At 45.2% G+C, this 16,663-nt stretch overlaps 1 protein-coding gene across 11 annotated transcripts in view; it reads left to right on the forward strand.

Moving 5' to 3' along the window:
- Positions 1–16,663, forward strand: part of TANC2 (tetratricopeptide repeat, ankyrin repeat and coiled-coil containing 2) — a 160,445-nt gene that overhangs the window by 80,828 nt on the left and 62,954 nt on the right. For all 11 annotated transcript variants that reach the window (XM_040087277.2, XM_040087282.2, XM_040087285.2 and 8 more), the window contains 2 exons: positions 6,102–6,288; positions 14,334–14,597. In XM_040087277.2, coding sequence (XP_039943211.1) covers positions 6,102–6,288; positions 14,334–14,597 — 451 coding nt within the window. The remainder of the gene's footprint in view (positions 1–6,101; positions 6,289–14,333; positions 14,598–16,663) is intronic.

Genomic DNA, 16,663 nt, shown 5'->3' on the forward strand with positions numbered 1-16,663 from the left:
GTGATTTTACAGATAGTCACAGTTCTTGCTCGTATTTGCCCAACAAGGTGATTTCATGCTTGAACACAGATAAAGAAGGCAAATCGTAGAATCTCTATTGTGATGGAGCTTGTTACACCCCAGGCTGGCTGGAAAGCTTTGGGCTATGATACAGATTTTGTAGAAACTGTCTGAGCCTGAGTTTCACCCTCCATCTCCTCAGATATGGACAATTTGTAGTTTTGCTGAGAGTGAAAGTAGGAAGCCTTTCTCCCCCACCCCTTTTTGTACTTAAATTGGCAGATGGATAGTTCTGTATGTAGCAGAAGAACACAAAACTCAGCAGCCACTTGCAATCCTCCGTTCTTTTAATTGCCATTGGGTGACTCTGCATGAGTCCCTCAGATATTTAACATCAGTGTCATTCAGAGAACCTGAATTCCTTAAAAAGAGAGTCAGTGAGAAGTGGCCTGTCCTCAGTGCAGAATAGATGTGGATGTGTTGGAGCAAGTCCAGAGGAGACCACGGAGTTGGTCCAAATGCTGGAGCCCCTCTGCTCTGGAGTGAGGCTGGGAGGAGCTGGGAATGTTCACCTGGAGAAGAGGAGCTCCAGGGAGACCTTCGAGCCCCTTCCAGCGCCTAAAGGGGCTCCAGGAGAGCTGGAGAGGGATGTTGGACTTGATGAGGGCTTGGAGTGGCGTAAGTGGCTTCCCACTGCCAGGGGGCAGGGTCAGATGGGATGTTGGGAAGCAATTCCTCCACGTGAGGCCCTGGCACAGGTTACCCAGGGAGGCTGTGGCTGTCCCTGATCCCTGGCAGTGTCTGAGGCCAGGCTGGGCTGGCTGACTGGCACAAGACATTTTCGATCTCCTGCACGAGCTGGTTTGATTGAGAGCCAAGAAATGTGATTTTGTAAAGTTTTTGCCTTGAACACGTATGCAATACTTTTAACACTTTCCATTCAATCTTTTAAAGCAAGTTGTGGATGTAAAATGGACTCTACTATACACTGAGCTAGAAAATGTCCTTTTAACAGGAGCCTATTTCAACTGAATACTTCAAAGCCAAGCAGAGCTTTCCTCTATAAATGGTTCCTTTTGTTGTTACCTTTTGACAAAAATTAAAATCCCATCTTTTCTCTAAAGCCAAAGATGTCTTTGGTGAATAAATAGGAAAAAAAAAAAAATCTAAAGAGAAATAGCAGAGACTTGTCCTCTAAACTAGATTGGTATCTTGGGCTGTGTGCTAATTTTTGCATGAGAAAGTTTTTTCCAGGGCCTTTGAATGCCATTCATGTTCAGGAGAAGATAAAGAGAGGCTGGTTCCTCAATTTCCAAGTTAATTTTTTCCTTCCTTTGTAAGCATCTCCTGATGTCAGCCCTTGCCTTGAACCCTGGAGTACTCAGGGTTGGAAATGACCTTGTGAGGTCGATCCATCCACGCAGCCCCCGGCGGCAGGGCTGGCTTCAGGGAGGGTCCCTGGTTCTCGGGGCTCACCCAGGCAAGGTGTGAGGCTCCCCACCCATGGAGAGTGGGCTCTCCTGACAGCCTGTCTCGGGGCTCACCAGCTTTTAACTGTGAAAAACATTTTTCTTCTCCCTAGTAGAAAATTCCCTCGCTGGAACCTGTGGCTGTAGCTCCTTGTCCTTTCCCTTCCCGCTCCCGAGAGGAGCGTGGCTGTGTCTTCTCTCCAGACAGCGGAGGGGTGCAGCTGTCCTTGGAGCCAGTGTAGCTGTCCTTTCTGTGGGCAGCGTGAACCTTCTCCGTCTCAGCCATCTCCCATTCCTGGAGCTCTCCTCTGACTGCCACCTCCCGCTCGCAGCAAACAAATCCTGCTGCTTTTGAATTGAACCAAATTTGGGGAAACCTCTCCAGATCTCCAACCCAAACCGAATTTCTTCCACTGCCCCACTTCCAGTCATGTTGAAAATCACGCAGTGAGATGTTAATGGGATTTGCAAAGATTAATTCTTCTGTTAATCATTGATTAATCAAAATCTGATTGAGACTTTGACCAGTAGTTTGTGCTTGAATCTAAAATTAGAACAATCTTCTGGGTTTTAATGTGTTAATTTACATGAGCTGAGCAAAGAAAACATTCTTTGTATCAAAAGCTGCTGCTTGTTATTCCAGCCATGCTTTGCCTTCTCAGGCGAGGCAATAATTATTTGCCATCTCACCAGTGCTTAAGCTGAAAGGAAGATAAAGAATGGGAATATTTGCACTGAAACTGCCCAATCTCCACATCTCTACGTTGCCTTTTCCCCCAGTTGCCTTATTTTGAATATATCCAAGGATATATTCTCTAATCCAGATTGTAATAAAATAGTATGTTTTCTGTGCTTTTAATCGTGATCTCCTTAATGGGAGATCCCAAATGGTGAGGATTAAATCCTTTTCCTCCTACTTTTTGGGAAATTCTTTCTAACTGTATTGTCAGCCAGAGCAGCACAAAGGACACTGAGGCTCTGGCAGAACAGAGTAATTTTTCAAAGTTCAGTGAAAATGTGACAGATGAAACAGTAGCAATAATAATACAGAATGTTCTGTCAATGGAAATTTATATTTAAAACTCGCACAGAGGAACATTCTTCTATATCAATACAAAAATAAAACATGTCAGTCAACGCCAAGTGATCTACTCTTCCTAATTTCCAGTGGCATGGAGCTTGTTCTTCAGGAGCTGCATTGATAATGCAGCAGATAATGGAACTTCTGTCACTTCTGGCATTTCATGAAACAATAGTTTTAGCAGCTGGAGGGAAGATGAGTGTACCATCCTTGCACTGAATTTTAAGTTGCTTTAAAGTGTAGGGATTCCTGTGTTTTAAAGTTAGTGGATGTTACTTTGTCCTGAGTTAAGTTTCAGTGGGGATTTGTTTTAAATGACAGTTAAAACAGAGACACAGAAAAATCTCCACCATAAAGAATTTATAATAATAATAAAGCTTTACATTATGGAAGTTCCCGTATGTAAGCTGATGGAATTTTTAGACGCTGTAGTTTGAGATTGGCAGGCACTTCTGGAGATCACCTAAACCGATCTTCTGCTTCGAGCAGGGCCAGCTGAGATTGGCTTGGGTTATTCCCCACCTGGAATCCTCTGTGCAATTCCGGTGCTCCCAATATGAGCAGGACATGGCACTGAGCAGAGCTGGGCAGAGGAGCAGCATCGCCCCTTCCCCTGCCAGCGTGACTCTTCCACATGCAGCCCAGGACACCTTTGGCCTTCCTTGTCCAAAGCTCCCCAATTATATTACCTTAAACTTGATGCAGTTCATTGGACTGTCAGTAAGTTAAAAGAAAATATTGTGAAAAGCTGATTAAATTATTCAGATTTGCTGATGGAGTCCCATCAGCTGTGATAAATCAGAATATAGTCCCAACTGTGATGGGTAGCTCAGTGAAAATATCTTTGTGGCACAAGCCAAAAAGAGCCCTGTATTAGGTCATATTAAGAGTAATAATAAACCCTGTTAATTTTAAAGGGGAAAAAAATTTAATATTTTCATTGAATATGACACACAAGTAGTTTTTAATTTGGCCACTACAATGAATGAGCTAGAAATAATTTTATAAAAGTAAAAGCAGGTTTAGAAAAATCAGTAGTGTATTTAAACATCTGAAAAACTTACAGTATGAGGAGATGGAAAAGGTTCGTGGAGCGGGAAAGCGCATGACAGGTGATGTAATGAATGTGTGAAACCAGAATATTCAGAGAGCCAAAATTACCAGCTTGCCTACAGTTCCTAGAAGGCAGTGGGGAAAAAGGAGAGGTATTGGTAGGTGCCTAGAATGTGAAAGAATGGAAAAATAACAATAACTGGGATTTACCAGTGGTGCTTTAAATTGGCTTTGCTTGTCCCAGGTGCTTCAAGAGCGATGCCCGTGTGTCACCACGTACGCTGCGGGTATTTTAGAATCACTGGGTCATTAAGGTTGGAAAAAACCTCCAAGATCATCAAATCCAACCTTGGACTGAATCCAGCCCTGTCACTAAAGCACATCACCCAGTGCCACATCTGCTCGTTCGAGTGCTCCCAGGGATGGCGACTCCACCGTTCCAACGCTGACCACTGTCAGCAAAGGCATTTTCCCTGTTACCCAACCTGAACCTGCCCTGGCCCAGCTTCAGGCAGTTTCCCCTTATCCTGTTGCCTGCTGCTTGGAAGAGGAGACTGACCCTGATGGATTCCAGGGGGTGTTTATAAATTAACATGGAAACGCTCACGGTTCGTTTTCCGCCGTGTTGGGGTGTGTGCGTTGATGCCAAACCCGCCGGCAGAGCTGTGACATTGGCACTGCGTCCCTGGCTTGCTGATGCTCTGATCCATGCTGGGGATGTTCTGTAATTAGGCTGGGATCGATTCAGCTCCCTCTGGCCTGAGAGCAGAGCTGTGGGGTGGCCAAGGGTGGCCCCGTCCCCCCTGCTCTGTGCTGCCTCCAGTTACGCTCTGAGTAAGGATTTTTACAAAACCCCTGGGGATGCTTGGACAAAGTAGGGTTTTTTCCTGGTAGCTTCACGTGGTAGCTGCCTCCTAATATAAAACACCGTGTTTGCCTTGAAAAAAGTCCTTCCCAGACATTTTTAAAGTTTCAGATACGGACTAGAGACGGAGGAAAAAATCACATGTCAAGCCTGTTATGCAGTTTGTAGGTATGATGCCACAGAGAAGGGGATACGAAGCCACACAATTACGTGGGGATGCTCCCACAGAATAAAAGAAATCTCATTTAACGAAATTCCAGATGGGAGATGAACCTCTGCTGCTCCTTCCTTGGGACCAGGCTCATTGAAGTGCTGAGCCCAGCTTCAGCCAGCAGCAGCAGTGCAGGAGAGCTGGCTGTGCACTGCTCTGTCCCCTGAGCCGGGGAGATGTGGGGTCACCTCCCTCTGCAGAGCCCTAACGGTGAACTCGAGCGAGGATCACGTGCTGAAATCCCCGATTTTTAATGTTTTCTTTTTGCCCATCGTCCAGGGGTGATGGGCTGACCCTCCTGAGGGCGTGGCTCCTCCAGTGCCCACCCTGTGAGTGGGTGCCTGTTCTGTTGGTCAGTCCTGTGCAAGGAAAGTGTTGAAATTACCTGTTTATTTGAAACAGAAATGCTCTGAAATCCGGTGTAAGAGTGATGGGGTTGCTGTGTTGGGTGCACAAGAAGCCACCGGTGCCTGCCAACGCCCTTGACCCTGTGTAGCACTTTTGTCCCCTGCAGGTGCTCCAGGATGTGTCTTCAGCAGGGAGAACCTTTTTCCAGGGGAGCTTCTGTATCCAGTAGCTCGTGGTTCAAACAAGGGCTCTGTCATGTATCGAATTGTATTCAAAAATGGTTTTGGATTTTTGATAAATCCATCTCCCTGCCCAGGATCGGGTGGATAAACTCCTCCAGGTTCTTTGCATGCAGTATCCTACGTGAAAATCACTTTTAGAACAGCATCTTCATTTGTGCTGCTTTATTCTCCATATTATTGAGGGTTTGTTTAAACTTTATCTGGCGGGGCAAGCGTGCCTGGGCAGGGAAAGGCCAGCTGGTATCTAGATAAGGGATCTCTCTTGTTTTCCTGGAATGGAGGAAACATTTATAGAGCAAAATAAAAATGGCAGCCCCACAAGGATTCTGAGCAGATGGAAATGGCCCAGAGGTCTTTGTAGGATTTCTGGGATAGGATGATTATAGCTGTGAGTAAAAGTGAGATCACACTGTGTGCTCCCCACCCCAGAGCTCTCCACTTCAAGCAGGGTTTACCTTTCTGTCACGGTTTTTGCCTTTTTTGTGCTTTTTATCCTTTTAAGCTTCCAGTTCAATGCTACCAAAACAATCAAAACTCCTGATGGAGTATGGAATCGGGCTCTTGAGCAATACCACTATTTTCGTTTCCCGTGGCTCCTATCGAACGTGGAAGCCGGGATCTCCCGTGAAGCGTGAAGGAGAAAACCTCTGCCACAGGTGGGGGGGTTGGCCCTGGCGGATGTTTTCATTCCCAACCTCCCCGGCGCTTTTTAACCCCACCGGAGGGAGCGAATTCTCGGGTGCGAGCTGCGGGGAGGGCGCAGGGTAGGTTTTTTTTCCCCCCCCAAACCCCGGCGGTGGCCGCGGTGAGCGACGCGTTGCCCGTTTTGCAGAGCTCGGCGGTGACGCAGCGCATCAGCCCCTGCTCCACGCTGACCAGCAGCACGGCGTCGCCGCCGGCCAGCAGCCCCTGCTCCACGCTGCCGCCCGTCAGCACCAGCGCCACGGCCAAGGACTGCACCTACGGCGCCGTCACCAGCCCCACGTCCACGCTGGAGAGCAGAGACAGCGGCATCATCGGTGAGTGCCGGGCCGTGCCGCTCCTCTTCCTCCTCCTCCTCGCTGCTGCTGCCTCAGCCGTGGTGTGTTGGTTTATAGTCAGAGAATCCCGGGATGGTTTCAGCTGGAAGGGGTCTAAAGACTGCCCAGTTCCACCCCCTGCCGTGGGTGGGGACACCTTCCGTGTCCCGGGCTGCTCCGGGTCCGGTTCAGCCTGGCCTTGGCGCTGCCAGGGGTGCAGGAGCCAGCCACAGCTGCTCTGGGCACCCTGTGCCAGGGCCTGCCCACCCAATTCCTTCCCACTATCCCATCCATCCCTGCCCTCTGGCAGTGGGAGACAAGTCCCTGTGTCCTGTCACTCCAGGCCTTTGTCCCAAGTCCCTCTCCAGCTCTCCTGGAGCCCCTGTAGATGCTGGAAGGGGCTCTAAGATCTCCCTGGAGCCTTCTCTTCTCCAGGCTGAACAACCCCTGCTCTCCCAGTCCCGCTCCAGAGCAGAGGGATTCCAGGCATGTCATCAACTTAGTGACCTCCTCTGGACTCCCCCCAGCTGTTCCATGTCCCCTGGGGACCCCAGAGCTGGCTGCAGTGCTCTATTTAGATAATATTATTTATCTGTTTGCTAATTAGGGGGATGGTTTTGCATGATTCAGGTTAATACTGCAAGTGACCAAGGTGATCTGTGCCCCCTCCATCTTCCATTCCTCAGAGGTAAAACTACACAGTAGTTGGGGAAGATTGGGATGTATGAGGTTGATAACTTTGCATCAATTAATTTACTTTTGGGACTTGTTTAAATGGTGCAAGAGAAAGCCTTGGGCAGGAGCTGAACTAAATTATCACAAATTCCAGTGATTCTCTGTCGGTGCTGTGGCAGATCTTTCATTTGGGTGATCTGTGGGTTGCAGGTGTAAAGAATCCGGAGAAAATAACATACACAGATTAATTCTGTTCAGTGACTGTAGAGGCACAGTGGGAAAACATTAATGTTTGTATGACATCAAACAGGATGGTCGTCACTCGGATGTCTTTGCCACATGTTCTGGGTTGAGGATTTCCCCAGCTTAAGAAGATTTTATTTTGCCAACAATTTATGTAGTGTTTAAAAAAAAGAAGAAAGAAGGGCAGGTTGATAGTGTAGGGGTTTGGTTGCACTAGTGGTTAACGTTTTGCTTGGCTGATCAGGGAATCTGGGCTTAGTTCAGCTCTTGGATGCCACAGCAACCCTTGCAGCACTGCTGCCTGCGTGATCTTAAAATGCAAATGGGTGAGCTATTCTGAGCTGTGTGCCGAAGTAGGTTAATGAATCCTGGGAAAAGTCACTGCAGGATCCCACCCCCTCACTTCCCTGCTCACCACGTCCCACCCTCAGAGCTGCACCTTCTCCCACATCCGCCCCAAAGCGGGGCCGGGCTGGAGGGGTCACAGTGAGTGCAAGTGGGTGTTTGATCCCAGCTGGGTCCTGCCTCTGCCCAAGCTGTCAGTCAGTTCTGAGAGCTGAGCAAAGGTTGAAAGGATTAAAAAAAAAAAAAAGTTACAAGGTCCAGATCTATGAATTCAGATATTCTTTATTTATAAATAAAAGCAGTGGGGAATGGGGGAGAAGGTGAGCCAAGAGGAGGAGCAGGAACAAATCAGCCCTTTCTCCTGGATGCCACGGAATGTTTTCCATGTAAAACAGAATGGCTGGTGAAAATCCTGGCCTGACTGTAACCTCTGAATAGCTTCCAGGATTTTTTGGCTCTCACTATGTAAAAGCAGCCAACTGTTAATGTTCAAAAATCTGCTACTGAAAAGAAAACTGGTCAAAGAATCATGTGCTGCTCTGGGGGAACTTTGCACCTCACAGCTCCTCCAGTGTGGGCTTGGAAGCTTTGCTGCTGGAATGCAGCAGAACACAGAAAAACCAACACCAGACTTAGCAATCCTTTGAAATAACCAGCAAACTTTTCTTGCCAGTATACAAAGCTCATCCAAGTGATGTTCAGGCAGCACTTTATGTCATCTGCTAAGGAATGGCTGTTTTCTGTGGAGGTGCAGAAGTGTGTTCATACAGCCCAAGTTGAAGTGGGGCCACACTTTTCCCCTGCACTCTGTTCCCCAGGGAGTTGTCAGGGGATGATCCTGTGCATGGACACAGGTATGAGAGAAAAACAATTTAAAAAGGAAAGCAGTGAGCAGTGTAATCCTCTGATCCCGCTGCTGCAGTGAAGTGTACAGTATGGACCAAATGTCTTCACTTAGATTTTGTGGATTTATTTGATGAAAAATGACATCTAAAGGAGCCCTATCCCCTCCTGGTAATCCCTGGACTGTAGCTTCTGTCAATTTTCTTTTTTTGCTATTTTTTTTCCTCTTATTCCTGAGCTTTTAGCAAGGTGCTGTCTTCTACAGATGTGTGTGTCTGTGGGTTAAAAAAACGTTTGTTAATAAATTTGCCTAAGTGTCAGCTAAGCAAAATAGTTGCTGCTAAGCAGAATAGATGCTGCTGGCAATGAAATAAGATGGATTTGTTTCCAACTTTACCTGCTTTGGGAAGGGAGCAAAGGGTAGCTCAAAAGGCACATCAAGATAAATTTAACTCAGGTTAAATATTTTTGTGATCTTACAGTTAAAGCATTTGAATGCTGACACTCTCATCAATATTATGAAATGCTCTGTTAATAATGAATAACATTTGTGAGAATTACAGACCTTTTCTGAATCTCAACAGCTTCTAGTTGGGCTCGTTCCTCGAAGAGGAGTGTTCTGAAAAATGTCTCGTCTCGGTGACTGATGATGATGATAATAATAGTAGTAATAATAATAGTAATAATAAGATTAAAAGGAAAATGACAAAAAGATAAAACAGCCAAACTCCCCCAGATAAACAAGTGATGCAAATGCCAAACAGCTGCTCCCCACCACCCACCCAGTGCCCTGCCAGTTCCCCACCTTTCAGGTACCAGCTTTCAGGTGGTTGTAGAGAGCAGTAAGATCTGACTTGCTTTTTGCCCAGGCTGAGTTGCCCCAGCTCCCTCAGCTGTTCCTCATCAGCCTTGACCTCCAGACCCTTCCCCAGCTCTGTTGCCTTCTCTGGACACGCTGTAAAAGGGCTTTGTTTAAATAATAACACATGGCAGGGGGACAGGTTGATGTTTTGGTAAAGATCATTAAGGTTTCTATGTCTGTATTAGAGCTGGGACTTCTTGAACAGATTTAATTCGTGTTTTCAATAGAGGACTGTGCTTTACAGCTTTAATTACCTTGCTTCTGCAGTTAATAAGCTGCAGTTTCTAAACTGGAGCTTTGCTGGGCTGTTCTGTCTCAGGCTGTTTGCAGGGAGTTGGGCTCAGGAGCTGGGAGGGTCTCGCTCTGTTGTGGTGCTGTTTTACCCACACCCTGTATTTCTGTCCTGAGTAGCAGCCAGGATAGAGCCCTGCAAGGCAAAATCCCATTTGTCATCCCATTCTTTATCCCATTCTTTATCCCATTCCTCATCCTGCTTGTCAGCTGGCGCAGCAGGGAATTCAGATCTGGCACAGAACAGATTTAGGGTCAGGTAGTGCTACTGTCGAGGTATTTTTCATTTTGTTTTAAAACTTTTTGTGTGCTCACCATGATTTATAACACCTCCAGGCCTGACACAGAAATGGCTTTACCTGTTTAATCTCTGTCTTTTTGCAGGACTGTTTATATGAATTAAGCCAGTGATCTTAATTTATTTTTTTTTTTCCTCCTATTTGAGACCACTGTTGAAAGAGAAGTTAAACATCCAGGAAGTGATGTGGATTTTGGCCTCAAGCCTTGATCAGGACAGACCTCAGGGGTTTTGGGTTTGGGTTTTTTTTGCATGGTGACGCCATAAACTCACTGCCTGGTGGTGTCCAGCAGAGAATAATGTTCTAAAGGTGCACCAAAGGTTGTTGGGGCACAGACAGTGTGTGACTGCCCAAGGCTGCTGCCTTCCCTTGGGAACGGTTTGGACTTAACACTTTCTGCCTGCCAATTTTTTCTGTTTGGCAGCTGGAGCGGTCTGGGGTGATGTGGCTATATTTAGGTGTATCCTTCTGTGGCTGTGTTCATGGAGGCTTATGTAGATGAGGGTAAAAAATTTATTTCACTCCTTGCCAGCTTGTATGTGTTAGCTGGGACATCTCTAATGGAATGAGGCAAGTGGTGCTGAAATGAAAATGAGGTTAATTCAGGCTGAGTTTGTAGCTCGTTGCTTTGCTGCAATTATTTCTTTAAATCAACAAAATCCCCGTTTCTTGCTTGAGGCACTATAAATCTTTACGTGTAATTAATGTTACAGCTGTTGGTCACTGTCACGTGGGACCTACTTCTCCCACAGTTACAGCTGGAAGGTGAATGTAAAGGTTGATGTTTTCCACACATGGCCTTTGTCTCGAGGAGAATTGCATGGGATGGTAAAAATTCCCTCCTGTGTTTGACTAGGGACACATTCAGTTGAAAAACTCCCAGGGCATAGGCCAGCTTGCAGCTAAATGAGAAATAATATTTGTGATACAAAAATTGTAAATACACAAAACTCTCTTGAGAAGCGTCGTGCTGTCTGTAGTGCTGAGGTGCTGCTGCTGCATTGGTACAGCTCTGTTACTTCCCCAAAGAAATAAAAATACTTCACCCATGTTATTTGCAAAATGTTCAAACCAGAACTTCTGTTTCCAAGGGAAACAAGCCACGTTGGAAAAGGAAAGTTTGACAGAGGAGACACAGGAGTAAATCTTGAGTACTCAAAGCAGGGTGGGGTTGTGAAGTGACTTTTCAGCACTTTTGGAGCATGTTCTCTCCTAGCACCACAGTCCCTGTGCCTGCAAAGCTGCTTGAAGCTGGTGCTGGGAGTGGGTTGGGACCATGAGGACGGAGATTCAGCAAGTCCCAGGAGAAAGCAGCAGACAGGATTGCAGACAGGCACCACGCTCATCCAAGGGGCTTTCCAGGGGATGTCGTTCGCTGTGTGTTTTCCAGCAGTCGCACGTTCTGGGATGCCTGGAATTCCGTCTGCGCTCACATTAAGTAGTGTGAGACTGGGGCTGTGGCTGTGTATCTATAAATACACAGATCTATATGCACACTTGTCTGTATTTATGTCCCTGGGGTATTGCTTGGGTGCTGCAGAGAACCTCAGCTGTTTGTGCACGTCAGGTTTCTCCCGTTCCGTGTGGAACTCACACGCTGTCCCATCCTTCTCCATCCCTGCAGTGCCTTGTTTGCTCCCAGCAGCTGCCGGCACGCACCGTGGTCGGTGTGATCTGATGGAGCATGGCAAGATTCTGTTTTGATTTTCACCAGGGTTGCGCTTTTCTGTCTGGATTAAGCGGTTGAAGAGCCTCAAGGGTTCTCCTGTAGCCTCTTGAGTGCCAGTGAGTTCCTGCCCTGGCACCCCCAGCGTGTGCCCTGATGCTCTGGGTCCCTTGGAGACTGGGATTGAAAGATCTGCCTCTCTGCAGGTGGCTTAAGGCAAAAATTCCTGCTCTTTGATAGATTTGAGTTCAGCAGTTCATCTCCTCCCAGTTCAGAGCATGCTGTCAGTTCAAAGGTTGCATTTTTTGAGCTTGTGATTAATGGGGTGTCATTGTGTTTAAAAATCATAGAACTATGGAGTGGTTTGTGTTGGAAGGGACCTTTAAAGACCAGCTAATTCCAGTCCCCTTGCACTGTCCCCAGGTACCACATCCACATGTTTTATGAACGTTTCCAGGGATGGTGTCTCCATCGCTGGCCTGGACAGCGTGTTCCAGGACTTCAGCATCCTTTCAGTGAAGAAATTTTCCGTTATCCAACTCTCCTTGGCACAACTTGATGTTGTTTCCTCTCATCCTGTCAGAATGGAATGGGAAAAAAGTGAATGGGAAGGGATAGAATAGAAAGAGAATAGAAGAGAATTAGAAATAAATAAAATAGAAATAGAATAGAATAATTTCAGTGTGAAGGGACCTACAGTGATCACCTGACCCAACTCCCTGACCGTTTCAGAGCTGCCCAGGTCTTTGCACTTGCATTTTATTTATCTGCCACGTTGGCGTTCGCAGCTTTTCTCCCCTGAATACCACTTTGCATCTTAGTAGTTGCAGTTAATAAAAATTTTCTGGGATTATCTTTCTGAAATACGCTTTCTCCAGTTGTCACTGTGAAGGTGTGGTGCCTGGGCTGCTGTGGGGGTTACGCTACGGGAGCTGTGCTCAGCGTGTCAGTTCACGTTGCTGACTCACAGCTAACCTGACGCCTTTGCTTTTTAACTAAAGTTAAAATTATTTTGGCTTATAATAGCTCCTTAGAAGAGATTAAATCCATAGAGCCATCACTTCAGCATGCGTAGCAGCGTTTAGATCATCCAGGGCTGTTCAGCAGGTAAATTAATCCACAGGGAACGGTTCTAAATACCTGATTCAATGACGAGTTTGCACATAAAACAGCTTTAGTGTAAACCAGAGGAAATTATGTTTAAAATGAACACAAATTGTTGATTAGAAAAAGGGGCAGCAGGACTTAATAGCTCTTTTTTCTTCTTTGTTGTTTCACTTAAAGAAAACTTATTTTGACACATGGTTATTTTGTTTTTCCTCGGTTTGATGTGTTGGAAGATGACTGATGTCAGCTGCTGATTTGTTTCTACAAAGACTAATTAGGCACATACTGAGATAGGCTTTTAAAATTAATGGATTCTAATGGATCAATGGGATTTTTTTTCTGTGAATAGAAAACATGGCATGCCCTGCAAACCCAGTCTTTGAAATGGAGTTTTTTATAGAGAATGATTTCAAACATATTTCTTAGACAATATGAGGGAGCAAGAGAAGTGTGTGAACAGTGAAAGTGTGTGAAACTAATTATCTTATCCTAAATGATAAATATGTTTACCTGACAGCAAGCCTGTGTATAAATGCCGCCAACAAATAAATACCAGTTCTTAGCAGTTGCATGTGCTGGTTTTAAATTTCAAAATAACGTTGCAAGCAAGTAAATTTTGGAACATCTGATGGGATGCAAAGATGCTGAGCTCACTCCCTGGAAAGAAGCACAATACTGACCAAGCCATAGGAACAGGGGTGAAGATTGAAGCTGTTGTGGAGTCTGTTAGGATGGATGAAGAACAGGTTTCCCAGAGAAGCTGTGGCTTCCACTATCCCAGGCTGCTCCTGCCCTGTTCCTGGAAGTGTCCAAGGCCAGGTTGGGGATGGGGCTTGGAGAAGTTTGGGGTAGTGGCAATGGCTTGTCCCACGGCAGGGGGTGGGACTGGATGGTCTGTAAGGTCCCTTCCAACCCAAACCATTCTGTGTTTCTCTGACACACTCAGATAAACTGCTGTGAGTGTTTGGACCTTGCCTCAGTGACTGAGATTATGACCTTAAATGAAGATACTGGGCGCTAAAGACGAGAGGAAAGTCAATAGCCCAAAGGGATTTACAGCTAATACAAATGTGGGGAGAGCACAGGGATGTTCTGGATCAATTGAGTGTTGTCATTTCGCAGTAGGAAAGTCAATATAGCAACAGTCCTCATCTGTAAAATGAAATAATATAGGGGAAACTGAGTGGATTATGCATAAAGCTTCATAAAAACTGTCAGTCAAATGAGGTAAGGGCTTCTGTTTCTGAACCAAACTAATCCATGGGAGCTGATTGTTCAGGAAAGTCAGTGGAGGCTTCTCGGTGTCCGACCTTGCAAACTTCTACCAACATTTCCTGGAAATGGAAAGGTAGAAACTATGATGCCAGTTGAAAGACATGAGGAGCCATGGTTATGTTTCCTCCTAAATAATTTCTATTCTTTCTGGAACAGCGTATTTGAATACAATGCAGCACGGAATTTTTAATGCAATTTGTAATTACAAATGGCTTTTAACAATATGAGCCAAAACATTAGAGCTTAAATGTTCTTTTAGAAGTCATAAGCATAAACACTATCATTAAACTAAAATCCATAATCTCTGATTTATGTGGATGTGGAAAACACGATGAAGATCATTTTTGGCTCTTGCATGTCTCAGCCCAGCATTGAGCAGCGTGTGTTCAAACCATCCTTGCTTTGTTACTCACTTTGTTTATAATTTTCTTCCTTCAAGCTACGTTGACGAGTTACTCTGAAAATGTGGAACGTACTAAATACGGAGGGGAAAGCAGTAAGGAGCTTGGATCTGGGGGAAACCTGAAACAGTGGCAGTCCCAGAAATCCAGCATGGACTCCTGCCTGTACCGTGTGGATGAGAACATATCAGCCTCCACCTACAGCCTCAACAAAATCCCCGAGAGGAACCTGGAGACGGTCCTGTCCCAGTCCGTGCAGTCAATTCCTCTCTACCTTATGCCACGGCCAAATTCAGTAGCAGGTAAGGAATTCGTGTTTGTGCCTTTAGGTCACAGCCAGACACAGCCACAGATGCCACAGCCTTTCTCATGTTTCCTTATCCAAGAGGAAATCTCCTTCCTGGAGTCGTCATCCTTAAGGATGACAAAAAATTGCTTTTTTGTTTGACTTACTGGCTCTAAATGGAAAATTCCTCTGTGGGAAGCTGTTTCTGATGGTGGTTAATGGTTATTTCAGCTGTTTGTGGTCCCTTTTTTACAAAATCGTACAATAGGATTATGGGAGAATACATTTAAAAAGGAAGAAAACCAGATTCTTTACTGTCATTACAATGCAAATTGTTGGATTTAAGGTGCCAAGGCATCATAGCCATTTCTGCTATTTCAAAGGATTCATTGCAAGTAAAATCAAGTGTCTGATGTTCTCTGAAGAGCTTAAGAGCTCTGGAGTTAAGAGAATGGTGCTACTTTCTAGCTACAGAAGATTTGCTCTGGGTCCCCCCTCTCCTGGTGGACCGTGCCCCAAAAATCTCAGCACCTGGCATTTGTTAGTGACTGACATTTTTTGTCTTGGCATAAAATCAACATTATTTTCATTTAAATTCACGTCCGCTCTTCGAAACCTTTCTAAGTGATGCTGTGCCAAACCTTACTGATGTATTTTACTAGCCTGCTGAGCGTTCCCCTGGAGCTGGTAACAGCAGGGCAGAAAAAAAGTGATGGGATTAGAAATATTAAAGCTTTGCTGCAAAGCTGCTTGCCTGGAATTACTTCCTGTTCCTTTATTGCCCCATATTTTTTTCTTGCTGGGTGACTTCTCTGGGGTAAAATGTGTTGTCTGTGTAGACATGTGGAGAAATCCACGCTTTGGATTCTTGAGTCCTGGAGGACACTGCTCCAGAAAATCCAGAGAGGATTCTGAGAGGTGCCCCAAAGAGCCTGGGATGTTTTCTGTTAAATCAGCATCCCTTGGTGAACCAGGCTGCATTGCATAACTGGATTAGTTTTCCTTTTTAATCCGGCTTTGATCGGTCACGGACCTAAAAGCGATGTAGAAATGAGATTTATAAATGGTGAAGTACAAGCCCAGAGCAGGGGGCTGCAGTAGAAAACCTGAGATTTCAGACTAGAGAAAGGGAATAGAAAAAAACCCTGAAAACTCTGCTTTGCATATCCTGCTTGCTTTAGATGAATTCCTTATAAATGACACTGTGCAAACACCTTCCAAAGCAAACAGAGTAGGCTGAGCACCATAAATTTAAATACATGTGTGTTGTTTTAATTGTCTTTGGAAGTTGTTGACTTGCTTGGTGCTCTTAGAGGCAAATACTATTTCAAGAGGAAAATATCTATCCAGTAAAGTTCAGGAACAGCTTTTCCTTCTGGATGTTTATTTTTTGGTAGAGATTTTGCTGCTTTGAGGTACTGTGTCAGCTGACACAGTTCATGTCCCTGGCTGAATCGCGGCAGTAACCATGATGAGAATTCAAGATTTGGCTTGACATTTTATCATCAAATGATCACATATCAGCTCCTGTATGCTTATGGCACCAGAAAATTATGGGGTTTTATTATGGGGTTAGGGTTTGTGTGGGAGGTTTTCCCTTAAGAATTTAAGCTCATTATCTTTGTGCCTGAATGATGGGAAAGGGAAATGAAGTATAGTTTTAAGGTTAAGTTTGTCTGCAGATGTGACATTGCTGAAAGAGTTAATGCTGAGCTGCCAATTCCATGTCCTTGCTCCAGTGACACATGTTGGGTGATCAGTTGATAAACCAGATTAGTTGACTAATCCAACTGAAAATTAACCCATCAGAAAATAGGTGTATTAATTTTGAGCCTCAAGGTCATCAGCGTGGACGCCCTGTAGCTGGGAGTGGGGCAGAAAGCTGCCTTTCTTTTAGTGATATTCCGTTTATTTAAGGTAATCATGAATTCACAGCTTTGCTAAAACAGGCTTTTCTTCTCTTACTGTTTTTCAAATGCAGTTGAATTGGTATACAGTCTGATCTTGAGAAGCAAAGCATAGCAGCACTTACACCTGCTGGCTTTTTTTTTTCTTCTCCTTTTTGTCTTTTTGGCTCTTTTT

Source organism: Hirundo rustica, chromosome 27, assembly GCF_015227805.2.
Source record: "Hirundo rustica isolate bHirRus1 chromosome 27, bHirRus1.pri.v3, whole genome shotgun sequence".
Lineage (NCBI taxonomy): Eukaryota > Metazoa > Chordata > Aves > Passeriformes > Hirundinidae > Hirundo > Hirundo rustica.